Below are 22,446 nucleotides of genomic sequence, written 5' to 3'. Positions count from 1 at the left end.
CTAAAAAATAGAAACTAAAGAACTAAAAAAGGACGTCCTTAATCTTTACTTTTTTTTAGTCTTTCCTTTCAGGATCCAAGCTCATCTAGGATTGTAAGACCAATTTTATATAGCAATAATAACAGATTTAGAAAATAAATCATAAAGAAACAGAAAATTATACGAGTATTGGATAGCATTTTGCCAATAAGAGCAAAAATTATAGACTAGAAATTATATACCAAAATTCACATCTTAATGCTTTTAATTCACAAACAAGAGAAGTGACATATGAGCTTAAAACAGATGGTATTATTTCATTGGTATTACTTAAACATTCTTTCTAAGTAATATAGCATACAACTTACAAAACTTAAGCTGAAATTTACATAACATATATAATAGAGATATAAAAACTTAATATTCTTATATGAAATTATAGTGTTTATGTACTTATGTTTGTGTTGTGTATCTGCATCAAAATGAATAAAAAATATTATTTATTTATGTTCTCTGTTAAAACTTACATGGCCAAAATTAGTTTTTATCCCCATATAACATGATGAAAAAAGCAGAAACACAAACAAAATACATAGAACCAAAAGTACAACAAAACATTTTTTTTCCCAAAAAGCAACGACAATAGCCCAGCATAATACAAAAATATGATATTAGATTCAAGCCTATTCACATTACTTGACATACTATGATATACTCATATTAATCTATTTGTTGGTCTGTTTAAACGTTAGGTATATTTCATACAAATCCCATTCCTATATAGACAAAAATTAAAAAACAGAAAAGAAACCCCGATTATAAAAAAATTCATCACTTGATGAAAAGTCCATCCTTTTCTTCAATTTTTGTTATATTTCTCATTTCCATAGAGTTACCAGCATTAAAAAAATTTTGGGTGATAGAATAAGCCATTATTTCACAAAACGTTTTCCATTTTGTATTATCGGGAATGTAAACAGTGATATAGAGATTATTTATATAGCTTGAATTGTTTTCCCAATATGAAAAGAGGAACAAGAAAAATAAATTTGATGATCAAAAAAACAACCAAACTTTCATACTTTCAAATTTCAATCAATTTTATGAATGTTTTCAACAATAATAAAATGCTCTTCGAATAATATTTGAATATTAATTGAACCAAAAAGTCAGTCATTTGACAAAATAGGTCAAGTGTTAAGTAACATTTATTAAAAAAAGCTAGTTTTTTAACTTCTAATAAGAAGTTAGAACTGATTCTAACAAGATTGAACCTAAAATCCAAATGTTGAAAACTTTTCCTTTTTTATTACCGCACAATATATCTAGCCCATTTGACCAGATAGTTACGGTTTCAAATTGCATTTTGCAAGAAATTTTCCATAAACGCCGAAAAATGTGTAAGTTCTCCAAAATTTTTATTTATATGATAATAATCATTTTTATTTCAATGTATTCAACATGTATCTGATTTTTTAAATAAAAATGGGCAACTGAGGACAAGTGGTAATGAGAAAATCTGATTTATAGCAAAATACCTATCTTTTTGATTCATCATTTATTTAGATAATTGGCTTTGTACTTCTACTTTGGTGAAAGTCGAGTAAATATTATACTTTAAATGAGACAACTAATATTTCTTTCAGTTTTTAATTAATTCAACATTCTTCCAAAATTACATAAGAAGAAATTGTAGCAAAAAATACATCTACGAGTATTAATATAAACAATATGGAGGACGAATAATTAAAATTTATATAAAATTAAAATTCCCAAAATGGTTAGGAAAAATAAATATATTATAAACCACCATTAACAACCAAAACATTATAATTTAGTATAGAATAAGAAATAAAACGAATTTTTCAAATTGGGATTAAAAAAAATTTGGAATGTAATAAATTTTAAGCTTAATCTTAATCTCAGTCTTTCAAAATTAGCTGATAATCAAAACAATTTGAAATTTTGAAAATTACATTTAAAATTGAAGTGGATTGCCACCAACGAAAGTGTAATTTCTCTCAAATATAACAATTATACTCGTATTAGATTAATATTTCAAAGCAAAATAAAACTAGTCTTTTTTCTCATTGTCCCATTTCAAGTAACTCTATCCTGAGATTACTATATTGCCCTTCAATTTGTAATGACTAAATATATAACCTAAATTTAATCATATGTGTATACAAAAACGAAACACAAACTATTATAAAATATATGGGTATAGGTCCTGTTATTATGTTTATTAGATGATATATTGCAATTTCCTGTTGGTTAGCATCTCCAATATAACGTATAGAAGAAATCCAATTTTGTCTGTACTTTACTTTTATTTTGTGTATTTTTCTTATTTATATTTCTTGATTTTTAATTTCAGTAAAAAGAAACAGAAGGATAGGAATAATAAAGAGAAAAGTCGATTGAAATCGGGTGACGGGATGCAACATGCAGACAGTAGTATAATGGAAGATGAGGTATTATAAACTTTTATATAAGAAATAAAACTTATTTTGTATATGACTTTTACTATTATTTTTCTTCACTTTTTTTATTGTTCGCTTGTTTGTTTTTTATTTATTGTCCTTGTTACCGAACAAAAAAAAAGGAAAAAAAAAAAACAAATTGTTTGCTTTATTTTGCTTGAATTTTTTTTTTGTTATTTTTACAAGAATAGATTTGTCAGTGTTATTATTTATTTTGTTCTTGCTTTTTTTCCTATATTTTAGTTCCAGTGCTATTTTAGTTACTTTTTGTGTGTTGGTTTATACATTTTTGAATAAACAGTTATTTTTCTAATGTTTTTGTTTATGTTTTTTGATCATAGCATTTTGTTTGTATTTCTCCGATATTAGTCATATAAATATAAAGAAAGGATATCAGGTTGAATCCCCAAGGATATATAAATGATGATTTCCTTCCTCCAATCAATGGGGCCTGTTTCAAAATAAAAAAAATTTGTTATCTTTTTGTGTTAATATGAAATGTGGGATATTTTTTATTAAAAAAATTTCTCTTTAATATTAGCCATTTTTAAAGTAGGTCTTTGGTTTTATATGAAGTTATTGATTTGTTTAAAAATCTACAAAAATTTTGTTTAAAAAAATTTTTATGTTAAAATTTTTGTAAGAAAAATTTATTTTAATAGTAATAATGTAATAAAATTGATTAAAAGAACAATATTTTTAAAAAATTATTTGAATTTACGCAAAAAATTTATTCAGTACACAAAATAATGGTTTTAAAACGAAATAACTGTAATTACAGAATTGGGTATTGTTGCATTTCAATATTGTACATTAAAGAATCAAGCTGTTTTGCCTTCTTTTTTCAAAAATGGAATCCATTCATGCTGTCAAGAAAACTGAACGCAACAATTTTAATTTCAATAACTAAAAAAAAAATTCATATATTTAAGAGCTTCTTTAAAAAATCTTTAAAGTTAAAATTAATGCAATAAATTTTAAGCATTTTTAAATACCACTCCGAAATATTAATTTTGTTTTCTCTAAGTACATATTAGGGATGAAGTGTTTGCATATAGCAATAATAATGAGTCAAAAGGCACCGCATAAATTAACTATTACCCACAACATACTTCCTGTTTATCTATGAAAGTAATTAAAAATTATGAAAAGGGATTATATCTGGACCTTTAATTACACTTTTTATAAAGTGTAATTAATAATTAATTCATATTTTATCCCTTATTCTTTCTATGTATTAAAACCATTTTTATTTCATTTGCTTTTTATCCATAATTCAATTGAAAACCAATAAAATAATCATTACAATTCATACAATTTAAAATTCTTTGATTCCATGCATTAATTATAAATGTGTTTTTAAATTAAAATGCTCGATTTTAAAAATCAATTCGTCATTAAGAACGCAATATAAATTTATTTTTCTTATTCTTTTTTTTCATTCCATTATATTTATTTATCAATAATTAATAATTTTATATAATATAAAAACAGAGAAACAAATTTATATATTCATACACGCACACGTTATTGTTATTCGTACTTTTATTTTTAATTGTATGTGTTCTTTGTTCTTTATTGACTATACAAAATATTATACATATTGATTATACAAAAATAAACAACAAAACAAAAATATAATTGTTTTATATTAAAATTTAAATTAAAGAATTTTAAAGAAATAAACTGGAAATGAATAAAAAATAATTTTTCAGTCACAACTTATTCAACAAGCTCAAGGTGGTATTCCGCCTCCAACGACTGCAACAAGTTCTGGTTCTAGAAGTATTTTAAAAATGCCCTATTTTGAAGCACTTCTTGCTAGTTTACAGGTGAGAATTGTATAAACCAAATTCAACTTTTAAAAAATATAAAATATCTTCAGAAAAATAAGTGTTAAAACACGGACAGTAAAATATTTTCATAGATTTTGGTTTATATAATCATGTGTTTTTTCAGTACACACATACATACATATATACAAAATATGCACACGTGGCATTTTTTCAATGGAAAAAAATGTCATCTGATTCTTTGCCATTTTCTTTTATTTTTTTTTTTAAATTTTTCAATTCATTTTACATTTTTCTTTTTATTTATGTTTTGTGATTCCAGAAGACTGAAAATATCTATAATTATTACAATTTAATTTTATAATTAGTATGTTTTAATTAGATTTTTCAGAAGTTGTTCTTTATTTTATCTTTATAATTGTTTTTTAAAACAGCAACTATACAATTATTTCGTTTGAATTTCTTTTTACAAGCATTATTTTTAATTTCTAAATAGAAAATACGATTTAAAAAACATTTTTTAAAATTTTATGAAACTAAATTTAATTTAAATCAAATAACTAGAGTAAATTTTCATCTCACGTCGACATTAAAATTAGTTTGGAGTTAGCATATTACGTTATTGTGGAATTTATAATAAATTTTCTACTGACTAACAAGAAAATTTTAGGAAAGTATTAAATATCCGTTTCGCAATTCAGAGTTATAAAAAAAAAGTAAAAAAATAAATCAAATATTGAAAAACTATCTTGTACGATGTTTGTAAATATAGTAAAAATCATCGTCATCATTTAGTCATCGGGAAATTAACCATTAATAAAGTCTAGTAGAGAATAACATTTTACATTTGCTTTGATACTGTTATGGCAAAAACAAAGAATGATGTTTTTTTAAACGGTGCTAGTGATCGAGATCGTACATTTTATTTATTTATTACCGTCCGTATACAGGGAGGCAGAATATATGATGGCAACAAATTTTGCATTCTTCGGTGGAAACGCAATTCTCCGTAGTAGCGAAGTGTAAATAAACTATTTTTAGCAACCTATCGGTCTCTCTGTCTGTGTGTGCACTGACAAACTGAACCTTTTTGCGTGTCGATTTCACATTTTTGCGTATGTAAAGAGAAATAATCAACCAATTTCCTTCAAATTTAATTCAGGATGTTAAAACAATAAACATATAACCGAATAGGGGCCCGATTTTACATTTTTTATGGAACAGATTGATGGGAATTCTTGAAATTGAATATTTGAGTTCTGGTTGTTATCGAAACTAACTGGTGAACTTTTCACAGAGCCAAATTAACACTTTTTTAGGTATGTTAACTAAAAGCTTGCTAGTGATATTAAAATTGTAAAAAAGTGTTCGAAACTCATTTTCATAATCTTCTGCAACACTTGTATTAGACTACATGCATTGTGGGCGGTTATGTGCTCATCATATCAGATTTTTTTTACCTTTTTAGCACTTTTTTTTTTTAAAGTACTAATAAGTACTTTTTTCAAAAATTTTAAAAAAGTACTTATTAGTTTCACTCTATCGTCCGTGGACGACAGTTTCACACATATCCGTGGACATGTGTCTGTTTACAAAACTTTTCTACACCCCTGAAGATAGAAAGTTGAAATTTTATTTGTGCATAAATCTTTACTAGAAACTAATTTTCGCACAAAAAAAATTTTTACCTATTTCGCCCTCTCTAAAAGTTTACTTCTCCAAAACACTAAAAATACCATTTTTCAACTATTTATTACAGCGAAACCATAAGCATTTTCAAATTGAGTAGTGGGTTGCTTCTTCTATGGCGGTATACTATAATTAAACATTAAAAAACAAAATAGCCGTTAAAATTTACTGTTATCTAAAATCTGTTTTTTCCAAACTTTTGATTTCGTTTTTCTCCTAAACCCCAGGTTATAAATGTCTGAAACGGCTTTCAGACACTAATAAATAGTTCGCTTCGTTAGAAAAAAATTATTTTCAACCTCCACCCCCTCTTAAGTTATCGCCTCCCGATAATTTTGAAAGTGTGGTAGGTATACCTAGATTGTTTTTACAAGCAGTACTTTCACATGTTGAAGGGAAAAGTGCTACAATACAAACAATTGGTTGGACCTAACTTTATTTTATTTAAAATTATTTATTGTTTATAAATAATTAAATAAAAATTCTTTAATAGATTCTTTGTAATAAATATTATTCTTTGTAATAGATTCAAACTTAAATTTCATTATTTTTAGTTTAAATTTGCCTTAACTTCCAATATAAAATATGTTATTGCAATATAAAATGGTTAAACCAAATTTTATCAAATATGTAAAGTAAATTATTTGTGTTAGTTATTGGAACCATTAGGAATTTTCATATAAAAATGAAAAAATTTCCATAGGCGAAATTATTTATTTAATTTTTTTCCGAAACAAAAATTTATTTCAAAATTCAATAAATTAGTTAAAAATAAGGAAAAAAATAAAATTTTTGATTCTCATCTTCAAGATCTTAAGATATTTTATCTTACAGAATTTTTGAAATTGTTGATATTTGACACTTTTTATGCAGAATTCCCAAAACATTGTAAATATTAGGATCAACATAATAGTGAAGCATAATTATTAATTTTAAGAAAGTGAAATATTTTTTAACGAAAAAACTGTAGTTTTCACTTAATTACCCTAACGACAGTGTTAGTTTCAGAAAATCAAAATCTATTAGAAAATGAAATCGACTTAAAGTGCACTATTTTCCTCTACTTTTAATACCCGTACGAACGCATGTTCGAGGGTATATTAAATTTGCCTTACCGTGTGTAACGCTAACAAATAATGGTCTGAGATATAGACTCAAGTACATGTTTTTGATCAGAGGTCGAATTCTGGGTCGATTTAGTTTTGTCTGTCCGTCCGTCCGTCCCAACGATAACTCAAAATTAATTGCTCTAAGTATGATATGTTATAGTAAATGCCAGAACCCTATTTAAATTGGATATGATCTTGGTACTGGTTCCAGTAGCTGCCATACAACCTCAAATTATCATATATATATTTAATATTCTAAATAGCCATAATTTATTTGGCTCTATCTTAAAAACTATAAAAGCTGTGGTATTGAAATTTCGAACGAGTAAATATATTTGTAGGTCCAATGTGTTTGATAAAAGTCGTTGAAATTGCTCGGCTCCTCCTGGTAGCTACCATATAACTTCAAAAGTTATTTGGCTATACCTCAGAAACTATAAAAGCTGTGATATAGAAATTTCACACAAGCGAATATATTAGTAGCGCCGATGTGTTTGATAAAAGTCACTGAAATTGCTTGGATCTTTCTATAAGCAGCCGTACAACTTCAATAGTAGTTTGGTCATATCTTAAAAAATATTGAAGACACAGTATTGAAATGTTGCATAAATTAATATGGTAACTTAAAGTTATAGTCTGTCCCATAGTCAGCTATGATATATTTATTCGCACATAGGATAACAAATTCGTACGGGTATCGCAGAATTGACACGGTCAACCCTATTTTTTCTCGCTTCATTTATAACTTTTTTTTCTAATTCAAAGTTTTCATTTTGCTATTTTATGTAGTTGTTTAATTTGCTTTTTATAACTGAAAATGTATTTTCTACAATATATTTTGAAGTTTTAATAAATAACCTTTTTAATATACAAAAAAGGTTAATATTATTTCAAATACCTTTTGCATTGAAATTCCTTATTGAGAAAATATCCTTATAAAATTTTTACTAAATTAAATTCCAAATTAAAATAAGGTTGACAATCTTTTCAATACAAACAAACTTTACTCGTTCCACGTAATTAAAGTGAATATAAGGCGATGTTAGATGAAGTGAATGTAGGAAAAGGGTTTCTCTAACTTTCTATGAAATTCCTTTATTTTTTTATGAATTAAATGATAAATTTTCAAAATCATACCTTTCAAATAAATAAAAATTTCATAACATAAATTTTGGAATAGAAATTAAAAAAAAAAAAATCTGATGTGGCCAGCACATAACCGACCGCATTGTGCATTGTCTAGTTAAGTGAAAGTGTTACAGAATATTATAAAAATGCCTGTTAATTACCTCTTTCCAATTTTTAGGGCATTAGTAAGCTTATAGTTAACATAGCTAGAAAAATGTAAATTTGGCTCTTAATAGAGTTTCACTTTGTGCTACCCGAATTCCCTGAAATGCTCGTCAGTTAGTTTCGGTAACAACCAGAACTCAAATATCAAATTTCAAGAATTCTATCAATTAGTTCCGTAGATATGGTGAAAAATGTAAAATCGGCCCGCAGATCAGTTTTCGAGCCCTGATCTTTCCAAAAAATTTATATGGTCATTTTTTTAATACGAAGAACCTAAATATTAAATTTCAATAAAATCGGTCGATTATTTCTCTTTATATACACAAAAATGTATATTTGGCCCGTAGTAAACGTCCAGTTGCTGACACCTGATTTCTTCCAAAAGTTAGGAGGTTTCGCGGACGGTCAAGCTGAGCTTATATATGAAATTTCAAGTAAATCGGTTGAATACCGACAGACCGATAGGTTGCTAAAAATAGTTTATTTACACTTCCCTACTATGGAGAAGTGCATTCCCACCGAAAACTCGATATGCAAAATTTGTTGCCATCACATAACCTACCTATTGTATACACAATACGGTCGGTAATAAAATATGTATAGTTGAACAACAACCAAATAGTAAAAAGTAAAATTATTATAATTTCACTAAGAAAAGCCAATTTTATTTAAGGTCCCAATATTTAATACATCACAATAAAATTCAACTTTAAATTTATGTAATTTATGATTTCGAAAATGTTGTTTCAAAAATTGTAAATTTTAAAAAGCCATTTTATACATTTAAAAAAGTGCTACTTTTCCTGTTAATAAACTGGTTTGATCAATAAATTTTTGATGTAAAATCTGCTCTTAAAGAAAGATCTCGGTAGTTCAAAAAGAGCACGGTCGTTAAATATTTCACAAATATTTCCAAATTAATTTCCTTATATTTAGCGTTCATTAAAATTATTCAATTTAATTTAAACGCTTTCAAATTATCGCTAATAAGCTTAAAAATTTTTTTATTGTTTACTTAAACTAATATTCTAAATCTACTTTTAAAAATACAATTTTCTTTAAAACTCATTTTCTTTATAAGAATATAAAAAATAAATACAAATTTTAAATGTATAGATTAAGAGAAAGGTCATGTTCAACTTTAATATGGTGGTATAAACTTTTGTCAATTTTACAGAAGAACCTTACAAAATATTTGATCCAATTAATGTGGAAAGTTTTATGACAACAAATTCCAAAATAAAAAAATACAATTTAAAAACAGAAAAAAACCTTCAAAATACGCATAGCTCTAAGCAGAATAAGCCCTCATTTCCAGTAAAAAAAAAAAAAAAAACAAAAAAAAAATGAAATATTCCATTTATACTTTTCATTTTCTTCGTTTTTTTTTCTGATTCTCAATTTCTTTTTTTTATGCTGATACTGACGGTTCCAATTTGTTTTTTAAGCACCTTTTGTGTTGCTTCTCTAAAGTTTCAATAATTACAGTTGAATCTAGATAAGAGGAATTGATATCGACTAAGATATTTGTTCCGATAACATGTACTGCAACGATTTTTTATTGTTGCCTCCTTCAAGCTGTTTATTTCTTTTACCTCTTCTAAAAAAAAACTTTCCAAAGAAGCATAAAATTTGCCTTTACGAACTTGGCAGGAAGTGTGAAAGCAAAAAATAAATAATTATTTTCCAATAAACAAAACATTAGTTCTAATTGTAAAAGTTCTTCACCCAATCTATAGAAGACACTAAATTAGAGAATAAAAATCGTCAATTTTAATTTACTTATAAAGATTATAAAGACTGTTGTTCGAAAAACCAAGTCACCGTTAAAAAATTTCACCAGTAGACGATATTTAACGAAATTTTTACTTCTAATCCCAATTCGACTGTACTTTCCTTAGAAAAATGTTCATATACAACAAAAAAATATATGACCCTATCACAAGAATCATAGGAATCAAAAATCTTTGTGGATATATTTTTTAAGAAAGGAACCGAAAAATCTCATTAATTAGACCCAAAAATTTTAAGGAAAAATACAGCTATAATAGCAAAAAGAAAAAAAAAGTTTTCTCTTACTTTAACAAAATTTTGATCCTTTTACAAGCTAAACGTTAAAAATTTTTCTTTTGCTTGTTTTTTTTTTGTATAACCGTCCTATCTTATTTTTGTCTTTTTCTTATTATTTTTAAGTTAATCTTTTTTATTCCATATGGTTGAATTCTTGATACCCACAAAACAACGAAAAAAAATAAAGAAACCAAATGAATAAGTGACAAAAAACATAACCGCTATATAAAACATATCCTGAAACCTTTAAAAAACGTAAACAAAAGTTAAAAAGGAAAAAAAAACAAAAACAAGTAAAAACCTAATTTTTGTCGCTAGTTAAGTCATTATTTTGTTAAAAGAATCGTCCAACATTGTTACTATCCTCGTTTTTCTTCTAATAACGTAAATTTTTCCTTAAAATAAAGCACGCATATACACATAAAGCTATACACAAGTACATTTCCTTGTACACTCCTTTATACATACATATTCATTTCTTGTAATCTTTTAGGTACTTAATCTTTTAAGGATTTTGATCCTCTCTCTTTTTCTGCCTTGATATTTTTATTTGCTTTATTTTATATTTCGGTCTGCGTCAAACGAGTGATGATGTCTGCCCCATGAATTTTCAACTTACATCCTTTACTATATTTCTTTTTCTATATTATTCTTTACAATTCTTTATTGTTTTCCTTTCTATAATTTGTTATCTTCCTTTTTGGTTTTTTAACTTTTTGTTACCCGAATATGGTTAAATAATATTTGAAAAGATGAAAACATAAACAAAATAATAAAAAGACAGAAACAAGGAAGAAAATTAGAAATTTTCAACATCTCTTGGATAAAACATAACACCTTTTTGCGTAAAATTAAACTGTTTGCTTCTGGTGGCAATGACAATAATAAGTTAAATGGCTAAAATTATTTAAAAGAAAAGGAAAAAGGGAAATACTTAATCATTTTTGTATTTTATTAGTTTAGTTTTAGATAATGTTAAAAAAATTTTTTTCTTGAAAAATATAAAAATTCTTCTGACATTTATCTGAAATTGAGGAATTATTCATTATTTTACACACAAAATCAATATTACCCAGATCTTAAGATAATATTGAAACTTAAAATTTTTGCCACTTGAAACTTTCATATTGTGATCAAGAAAAGAACACACTTTTAGGTTCGAAAGATATTTGATTTCCAATTATACTGTAACACTGTTGCCAAAATCGGTAACATATTTGTTTTTCATACAATGAAATTAAAAACTTATCCTTTCTATATTTCAAAGTTAACACTTAAAAGTTTAGTTTTAACACAAGACATTAAAAATTTTAATCTGCGATACATTACTTTTACTTTAATTTTCTTTCTGAAAGAACTTAAAACAATGTTCGTTTCAAAATTTCTTTATATATTTCTTGCACAAAAAATAATGTTCGCAATTAAAGAAAAAATCTTAATAATCACAAACTACTCTGATTTGAAGATTTAATTAAAGGAATCAAATTTACTCCTACAAATTAGTCTCATGTGAAAATTGAAAAAAAAATATTTTTCTATTTAACAATATAGGTTAACAGTTCTTAGAATTTAACTCCTGAGGTTTCAAAAAGTTGTAAACAACACTATGCGCTGAGTAGATATTCAGAAATTAGATGTTCATAAATATTTGCAGATTTCTGTAGGTTTTTTACTCGTATATAATATGTCAAAGAAAAATCCCTGCTTCTTAGCACTTTTCCAAAAATTTTTTGAAAAAAAGTGCTTATTAGTTTCACTCTGTCAGTGCGTCCGTCCGTCCGTCAGTGGACACTTTTTTTGTTTACAAAACTTCTACACCCTTGAAGATAGAAAGCTGAAGTTTTATATGTACATAGATCTTTACTAGAAACTTATTTCCGTAGAACAAAATTTTTAGTTATCTCCCCGCCTCTAGAAGTTATACCCCCCCAAAACCCTAAAAATGACTTTTTTAACTATTTGTTGCAATGAAACCATAAGTATTTTTGAAATTTTGCAAACGCAGAAAGGCAGCGGCTTGCTTCCCCTAGCGCGGTATACTATAGTTAAACTTTAGAAAAACAAAATGGCCGTTCAAATTTACCGTTATGTAAAGTTCTTTTTTTCCAAATTTTTGATGTCGTTTTTCTTCTAGACCCCAACCTGTAGAAGGTTGAAATTTTAGAAACTTTTAGACATTAACAAATAGTTCATTTCCTTCGAAGCAAATTTTTTTCCATCTCCACCCTCCCTCAAGTTATTGCCTCTTGAAATTTGTAAAATTTGAATTTTTGACACCTTATATTTCCGAAACCGCAAGCTTTTTCAAATTTTCATAAACGCAAAAAGCTAACGGTAAATTCCATGACATTAAAAAATATAATTATTTTTCTTAACTCACGCAATTAAACCTTAAGAACGAGCATTTAGTTAACCCCACTTTATATTAATTTTTGCTTTATTTGAAAGACTGCATAAATCGTTCATCCTAAATATATGCAATCCTAGAAAGAATGAAAATAATTTTAATAGTGTGATAGGTCTACTAGGAAAAGTGCTACAATACAAACCATTGGTTTGATCCAACTTTATTTATTTCTATAGTTTGCAAATATGTTTGTAATTTAATAATTATTGTGCTTTATTTCTTCAACATATAAGGTTAAACACATACATTTATATATATAGAATTATTTTTCAAAGTTTTCTTTTAAAATGGAAGTTAAATTTTTTGATAATGAGCTACGTGCACTACATATGCTTAATTACAAAAATATTGTTTTATTGCCTCCCATGAATAAAATATAAGTTTATTTTTAAATATTTTTTCTTCGTTTCTATACATACATATGTATTTAGTCCTCATAATTCCCGTTTTATGCACCAAATGAGTTTGGAATTTGAAATTGCATTTCATTTTCAATTCTTTTCCTAATATTTTCGATTTTTTATTTCCTTATTCTTAATTCAATTTATTACAAATTTTTCTTTCCGTTGATTTTTATTTTGCACTTTCATTTTTTTTTCTGTCAGACTTTGATGAACTTTTTTTATAGTTTTTCCTTTTAAAATTACAGCTACTAAAACTTGTAATTTTTTTTTCTCTGTCTGCTTTTATTTTCTTTTCATTTTTGTTTTGTGTTTATTTTTTTATTGTTTTTCCGCCACGTTGATTGTGCACTTCCTTAAGAGCATATAAAAGGAATACACAAACGTATTCAAAGAGGAAGAAGTGTTAATTTCTTCCTTCTTACTTTCTAATTTTTAAGTCTGGAATAAAGTATTTCTTTATTTATTTCCAGATTTTCTTTCTTATTGTTTTGTAACTATTTTGTCCTTTTATAATTTCATCAGGAGAAATACTTTATTCCTTTTGTCATATATTTTAATTTTATTAAATATTTTTCTAAGTGTTGAGAAGAAGGAAAGGAAAGAATTTCTTGAATTCAAATAGAAAAATACTTGCAGAAAAATGTTTTGAATTTTCTCAAGATCAAAAAAAGGAAAACAAAAAAATTTTTTTTTCTAACAATGTTTTGCTTATTTTCTCGCTTTTCATATTACTACTACAAAAACAAATGCAAAGAAAAAGAAATTTGGTACATTTCTTTTGAAGTTAGTGATAGTTTCCTTGAACAATTTTTTTTAATGTTCATTTCTTTATAACATTGCAAACTAAAGAGAAAAACAGAAAATAAAATGAAAAATCAGGAAAAAGCATTACATTACACCCTAAAGTCATTTTTTGTTCTAGATGTGTTATATTACACTTATGTGTTTAGAATTGTTCTTCTTAACAAAACTATGACATATTGGAATATAAATTCGTGTAAATTATGCAAAGTGTTGTGTTAATGGTTAGCTTAACTGTATATGCAAAGCTATAATTGAAATAAAATCAAGGTAAATGTTGAACACTTATTTAATGGATATGGTCAGTGTCTTTGCTGACGAAAGCGTTTTTTTCAACATCTTGCAGATAAACTTCGAGAATGTTAACAGACGAATTTTTAAGGTAACATTATTTGCGATTGCCAAAAATCAGCTTTCTGTAATTTTTTTTATATGAAAAAATGACGTTTTAATGTGACTCTTCTGATCGCTTAAGGGGCGAATATTATACAATTCTAATATAGATCTTTTTTATTACCCGCTTTAGTTAATAGTTCCTTAAGTCGGTTTTATTCTAACTCCTTAACCTAAATTGCCATAGCCTTTCATCTTTTTGAATCTAAAGGAAATTTTAGTAACTTAAACACTTTGTATACCTATACATAATCCAAGCTACATTGTAACTTTATAATATTATATAGTATTGAAATTCTAAATTTAAATAGGCGTTTATACATAAATAAGAAAATGACATGTTATTGTGCATTTAGGTGAAATAAGAAATTTAGGACACGTCTGAATAAAAAAAGTAAAATAGCATAGAAAAACATTTATAATGCTTGTATACGTACAAATATTTATCTTTATTACACTTTTTGTGTATGAATTTCAGACAGGAAAAAAAATTTAGTACATTGATAAAAATTTATTATTGATTAATGTCAAAATAAAAAGGACATTAAGTACTTCTACAAATGAAATGGATATTTAAATGATGAAAAATAAAATTTATGTTGTGAATCTATAATTTTGTATTGCTTAAATATATTTCAAATTTTATTTCCAATTTTTGTACCATAATTGAAATTTAACTCAACAAATCTCAACAAAATCTCAACAAGAAATTTAACGATTTTGTTTTTTTTAAAAAAATTGTTAAATTTCTTTTTAAAACTAATCTTGAATTTTCTCCTATATTACAATTTATAGCAATACAATTTTTTTTACAATTTAGTATTTGTCTTGCTAAAAACAAATACTAAATATAAAAAATAACTTCTTAATAAAAAGTAAAACAAATAAATAAATGACTTAAAAATTATTAAGTTTTACATATTAGGTTTATTAAGAATCATAATAATTCGAACTGAAGAATAATTATATATCATTGTGAACATCTAGTCATAATATTGTAATACCTTATAATATAAAAATTAAATCAATTAAATCGACTATCAATTATATTACAGTATTTTTCAGATCTAACCGTAAATAAGAACGTAAAACTATAAAAACATATTAAAAAACTTATGCCACCTATGGACGTTTTAACTATTTTATGATTAATTCAACATTCAATTAATCTGTTCTTATGACAATTGTGAGTAAATCCTTATAAGGCTAATTACGAATTTATGAAAGATAGCGGGTTTTTTTATTTAACGCAACTTTAAAAATGCAAATAATATATCAAAAAATCCCCACAATTGAATTTATTTAAGACATTCACAAAATGAATTAGTTCGACGAAATAAAATTTTCCAATAAATAAAGTTGGGTCAAACCAATGGTTTGTATTGTAGCACTTTTCTCATCAACAAGCGAAAATTCTGCTTTTAAATACAGTCTATGTATACCTATCACACTATTAAAATTATTTTCATTCATATACAAAACTATTTCTAGGATTGCATTAATTAAGGATGAACGATTTATGCAGTTTTTGAAATAAAGCAAAAATTAATATAAAGTGGGATTAACATAATGCTCGATTTTAAGGTTTAATCTTGTGAGTTAAGAAAAATTATTATATTTTTTAATGTCACGGAATTTACCGTTAGCTTTTTGCGTTTATAAAAATTTGAAAAAGCTTGCGGTTTCGGAAATATAAGGTGTCAAAAATTTAAATTTTACAAATTTCAAGAGACGATAACTAAAGAGGGGGTGGAGATGGAAAAAAATTTTCCTCTAGCGAAATGAACTATTTCTTAATGTCTAAAAGTTTCTAAAATTTCAACCTTCTACAGGTTGAAAAACGATATCAAAAATTTGGAAGAAAAGGACTTTAGATAACGGTAAATTTGAACGGCCATTTTGTTTTTCTAAAGTTTATCTATAGTATACCGCGCTAGGGGAAGCAAGCCACTGCCTTTCTGCATTTGCAAAATTTCAAAAATACTTAAGGTTTCATTGCAACAAATAGTTAAAAAAGGCCATTTTTAGGGTTTTGGAGGTTATAACTTCTAGAGGCGGGGAGATAACTAAAAATTTTGTTCTACGGAAATAAGTTTCTAGTGAAGATATTAATATATGTATGTATTAAATTTCACCTTTATCTTCAAGGGTGTAGAAGTTTTGTAAACAAAAAAAGTGTCCACGGACGGACAGAGAGAAACTAATAAGCACTTTTTTTCAAAAAATTCTTGGAAAAGTGCTAAAAATTACTATGCATAAACAAAAGCACCAATAATTTCATTTTGTATTTAATTTTTGCAAAACAAATTCAATGTCTCGAATTTGGGGCGAAAAATGTTTTTACACTATAAAGGTACTGATTTCAAAAAAGTTTAATAAAAATTTTTAATCTGGTTTTTAAATTTAAACCTTAATACTTTTCAATAATTAAGTTTGATTAGAAAATTTTTAAAATATAGCAAATATATTAATATGCGGTATTGCAAGTAATTTTCTATTCGACTCCACAGCTTTTTAAATTACAACCTCAAATAAATTGTAATATTTATAAAAAGTAAAGTTTTCGCGTAATATATGTAAATAAAAAACAACATAAATCAAATATTTTAAACTTCATTCCTAAAATTTAAAACAAAAATATTACCAATTCACCCATTCACCCATAAACCATTATAAATTAATTATTACAGTTTCTATAACATATTTTAACGCACGTTTTCGTAATAGGTGAAAATTTACAAAAAAAAAATTAACAAAATTTCTCAATTGGTAATAAAGTTGCACACTTACACATTCTATACAGACTACATAACGTACTTATGAATTTCTAACATTTTTATGCATTTAAAATAATTGAATAAATAATTTTTCAAATTAAATTGTTTTGTAGTTATTTTTTAATTTTTGTTTTTTATTGATTTAAATTAATTTTCCTTTAGCTTTTTCATTTCATATTTCATTTTTAAAATAGGATTTAATATTATTTTATATTGTTTTATACATACATACTTACATATGTACTATTTTTAAAATATTTTTCAAAAATTGAAAGTCATTTAATATAAAATATAATTTAAAAATTATTCAAAAAACAAAAAAAAAACACCAAAGTAAAGTTTTGAACAAAAAAATTCTAAACAAAATGCACCATTTTATTATTCAAAATAAATTTACACTTTATTATAAATTTCTACATACATATTACATTATATATACATATATATTTTTATATATTTTTTTTATATACATGCACGTACACATTCACACGCAAAACACATTATACATGTATTTATTATACATACATGTATGCATACGTTTGAAAACCAATAAAATAAAAAACAAAACATAAAAAAATACACACAAATTAACGTTTACAAAATGAACGGATCACGACTAGGTAATAAATTTAGTATGTAGGTATAATACAAAAAAAGAAATTGTAAATTTAAATTAATTTTTATCATAAATAATAACCAAAAAAAATTTAACTTTTTATTTTAAATACAAATCACGCAATAATAGTTAGTTATTAAATAAAAATAACGGTAAAAAAACATATTGGTAAAAAAATATTTTAAAATAATTGGTTCTGATTGCAAAAATTAATAAATGACAACACTGTAAAATATAACATTATGTTCATTCACAACAATTTGAAACAATCCAAAAAGTTTCTAAAATCAAAATTTCTACATGAATATTCAAAAATCATTGACCCCCACTATTTAATTAAAAATTTAGAAAAAAATTAACAACAACTAAATACTATTGTTATTTTTTCCTATTTTGTTTTTTACCTATTTTTATTTACTCAAATATTAGCTAAATATTTTATGTATTTTTTAAATGTACATACATATATAGATAGAATTTTATATACTCCTATTATATGTTAGTGTTAGCGAACGTATTATGACCCACATGTCGAAAAACTATAAAAGCTTTTTAAATTATTCACTCTTCTACTTGGTATTCAAGGATTCACAAAACTTTTAGTATTTCAGGATCTCAATTTTTTAGTCCTAAAGAGTTTTAAGTGTAAAACTTTGAACTCAAACCTCACTTTGAATGTGAGGTTTGGGTTCAATTTTTTTGTAGAATAATGTTTTCAAATACATACATAGTGTTAAATTTCGATAATTATTTCGTTTGTTTTACATTTTTCAAAAGTTTGTTTCTGCGACCGAAGTATCGAATGTTTTCCAAAGATTTTTAAGGTCGAGGTATTTTAATACGTTTTAGCATCAAAATTATAACCTATTGCAAATTTATAAATTTGTGTAACAAATCTTTTGTGACTTACCTGCATGAAAACTACTGAAAATTACAAAAATAAGTTCAAAAGAAAGAAAATGAAATGAATAGTAATTGCCTTCAAAAATTCAAGCTGATATTAATTTTAAAATAGCTCGGATTCGATTAATTTGAAAAAATCCAAATTATATTAAATGTTTGATATTAATTAAAACTAGTTCTGCATAAGTATGTACTTTATATGCGGAATTTTGTTAAAAAAAATTTCATTACCGTTTGTCGTAGGCCTTTCGTGAACGACAAACAAATATTATATAAAAATATGCATAATATTTTAAATAAATTTCGCAACGATTCATTATCACTTACGAGTATCATGTTCTAAGTTTATTTTATACATTAATATCTAGCATAGTTTCCAACAGAACATAATATTATTCAAAGTATTCGTTGTGCATAAGTCAAATTGGAAATGAATTTTGCTTAAAAATTTTGTTTGGTTTAATGTCCATAAAATGAAATATGGGCGATTTATCAGATTATTAAAATCAAAATATTCAATTCAATAATTATAGAAAAAATATTTGAAATTTATTTGAAAGAAAATTTTACATAATATTATGTTCTTTAGTTTTTCTCTTCATTTTTTATGTTTTTTTGTCTAAAAAAATGTTATTTTATCGATAAACAATGCGAAATTATATAATTATCCATTTAAATAATTATGATATAATGATATTGTGTACATGACTGTTCTATACAAAAATTTGTCTGTTTATACAAAATTAAATTTCACAAAATCATTTTTAAAATAAAATTGTGCTATGAATCAACATTCAATAAAAAACAACCAATACAAATAGTTTATTAAATTCAATTAAAAATATTTTGAATTTTTGTCATTGTGTGCGCATTTTTCCAGAAAGTCCATTCTATGCTAGCGAATAACATAATAAATTTACTTAATAATAAAATAATGAGCGGTTTCTGTAATACAAAACAATTAATTGTAAGTGCTATTTCTTGATAACCAACATTATTTTGCAAGGTTTAACGACTGCTTCCTTATGCTAAATAAGTTATGTAAGTGAATGCAACTGTACAGAAAATTTTAAAAATTTTAACATTACATTTAAATTATTGCATACAATTGGGATGATCAAAAAACAAAAAATTTGGAAGAAGCATTAACTAAATGGTTTAATTAAATGGTTGAGTAAATGAATTAAAAAAAATGTTTCTTTATATAATTGCATAATTCAATTCAATCCGTTGTAGTTCCGTTATAATAAATAGCCAATTAATAATAGGTAATAATATTTATTATACATAATTAATTTACATATATAACTTTAAGAGGAGGTAAAATGGTAAAAGTTTCTAGTAACAATTTATTTGTGCATAAAGTATCAGTTTCCTAAATAAAGCTCAATTTGTACATAAAATATAAGAACTATGTGACGAAATTTCTTGAAATTTACAATTTGAGTTCTGTTTGGTATTTGAAATAACTCAGGAATTTTTGAAATTTGAAATAACTCACGAACAAAGAATTGGGATAGCATAATGAGAATCTCTACCAAAAACCAAAATTACATTTTTCTATAGGTATGTTAATAAAGATTACTAGCGTCCTTGAAAATTGAAAGCATTGTTTAAAGGATACTTTTATAATCTTTTGTAAGACTTTCGTTAAAGTCAACACCACACTTAGCGATTGGTTATGTGGTAACAACGTCAGATTTTTTTTCCTACATTTTTTCGATTGGCAGTAACTCATAGTAGCTCTCAAATTACTTCCTGTTTTAATTTTTACATATTCCCACTCTAAACTGAAGTTAAAAATTTTTAGTCCAATTTTTATTACTTTTGGTAAAATTTTATGAAATTACTTAATATGACGAATTGATGTGTTTTCATAGTAAAAACAATATTGAAAACTCATACGAACTTACCCTCAAACATATAAGCATAGATTATGTAGATAGATTTAGATTTACACTTTTACGACTTCCGATCAAACGTTAATATGCATATATGTGGATTATACCAAATTCGAATAGTTTTGCCAAGCTTAAAATGCAAATTATTAGGAAACCAGAAATTCATTAATATTATTTTTGAAGTATGTTCTCTAGAGACACCAGTATCTGCAATAACATAATGTTTAAGTAATGTCCATAATTAAAGTTGTTTTTTTTTTTAATTCACCGAAAGGTATTCGTTGTTTTATCTTTGGTTTTGTCCGTTGCAAGTCTAATGGGAATTTGTAGGTACATATTTCTAATGTGTTTTAAACCAGAACTTTTACATAGCCAATCTGCAAACCGTTTTACTTGTTAGAAGTTTCATGCGATTTGTCGATTTGCTTTTGCCAAATTTAATAAATCTTCATCAAGAACTAACACATTTACTATACTTTTTAACTGTCTCTTACTATATTTCTTTTCTTATTAAGTTAAACCAATTATTCTGCCTAAGATTAAGAGGGATCGTAAAGAAATATTTTCAAAAAATTTTATGCTAAAAAAAATATTGAATATTTTTTCTCTAGAAATTGATTTTAGACTTAAGGATACACTCTTGGCATAACCTACTGTCATATTTTGGCATGAATTCTGTTTACTATCGGAACTAACTGCGAAACTTTTCAGCTAATTCGGATGGCATAAAGTGAGTCTCTACTAAAAGCCAAAGTTACACTTTGCTATGATATTTCATTTACGTTAACAAAAAGCTTGCTAGCGTCTTTAAAATTTGAAAGAAATGTTCAATAAATTTTCATTATCCTGTGAAACACTTAAAATGTTAATTTTGCCGAAAAAAAATTTTCTGGAGAGCGACGTTCCAGTGTCTGTTTGTCAGTCCGTCTGTTCCGATCAGTAACTCAAGTTCACAACTGAACAGATTTTCGCCTGCGCTTACTTTGAAGAGGAGACGGTTTAATCAACTTTTGGGATATGTCAGGCCTCTAGAGCTGGATCTTTACGACGGCCGATTTTACGTGTTTCAAGTGACCGAATTCACATTTTTCCTGATATAAAGAGATATAATCAGGCAATTTACTTTAAATTTCATATATATTAATCATATCTCAAATTTAAATAAATAACATTTTTCACGAATATCAGGGCTCGAAAAGAGAACCAAATGCTAATTTCATATATTTAATTTCAAGAACTAATTGACGGAATTTTCTCGAATTTAATATTTGAGCTCCAGTTCTTAGCACTGGCAAATTTTGCCCGGAAATTAGATCACGATAAAAATTAACCTCTACTAAGAATCAAAAAAATATATTTCTAGGTACATTAATTATCAAAGTCTACTTTCAATCTGTCATAGAATTTGAAATAAATATATAAAAAAAATTTTCATATTTTACGCAACATTTTAACAATGTACTGTTCACATCACAGTTTTTTTTATATTATTACCCTCTCTAAAACAAACTCTTTGAATGAATTGATACTTGAAAATATAAAAATATCTATATTAGGCTTCTAGTCCTGAAAAGTTAAAAAAAAATTTTTCACTACCAGTACAAACATGAAAAAGAATGAGAAGGGTATATCAAAAAGCGGCTAATTTCACTATTTCACATGAAACGAACCTGTTTTAATTTGAAAATATTTTAATATTTCTTTTGAAAAAAATTGCGGAACGTTGTAAACATCATAAAAACTTACAAAATTAAAAATAAATTTAGAAAATTTTAGAGCATATTTGATTGAATTACAAAAATTCCGGCAACATCAACAGCAGTATACT

The 22,446-nt window shown here is 25.4% G+C and overlaps 1 protein-coding gene across 6 annotated transcripts in view; it reads left to right on the top strand.

The window, feature by feature from the left end:
• Positions 1–22,446, top strand: part of LOC129612407 (protein madd-4) — a 213,761-nt gene that overhangs the window by 178,728 nt on the left and 12,587 nt on the right. For all 6 annotated transcript variants that reach the window (XM_055525980.1, XM_055525978.1, XM_055525982.1 and 3 more), the window contains 2 exons: positions 2,357–2,453; positions 4,178–4,294. In XM_055525980.1, coding sequence (XP_055381955.1) covers positions 2,357–2,453; positions 4,178–4,294 — 214 coding nt within the window. The remainder of the gene's footprint in view (positions 1–2,356; positions 2,454–4,177; positions 4,295–22,446) is intronic.

The sequence above is a fragment of the Condylostylus longicornis genome, unplaced genomic scaffold (genome assembly GCF_029603195.1).
Source record: "Condylostylus longicornis isolate FDR11 unplaced genomic scaffold, ASM2960319v2 ptg000072l, whole genome shotgun sequence".
In the NCBI taxonomy this organism is placed as follows: domain Eukaryota; kingdom Metazoa; phylum Arthropoda; class Insecta; order Diptera; family Dolichopodidae; genus Condylostylus; species Condylostylus longicornis.
The sequence above is the reverse complement of the archived record's forward strand: the minus strand, read 5'-3'. Positions and strand labels throughout refer to the sequence as shown.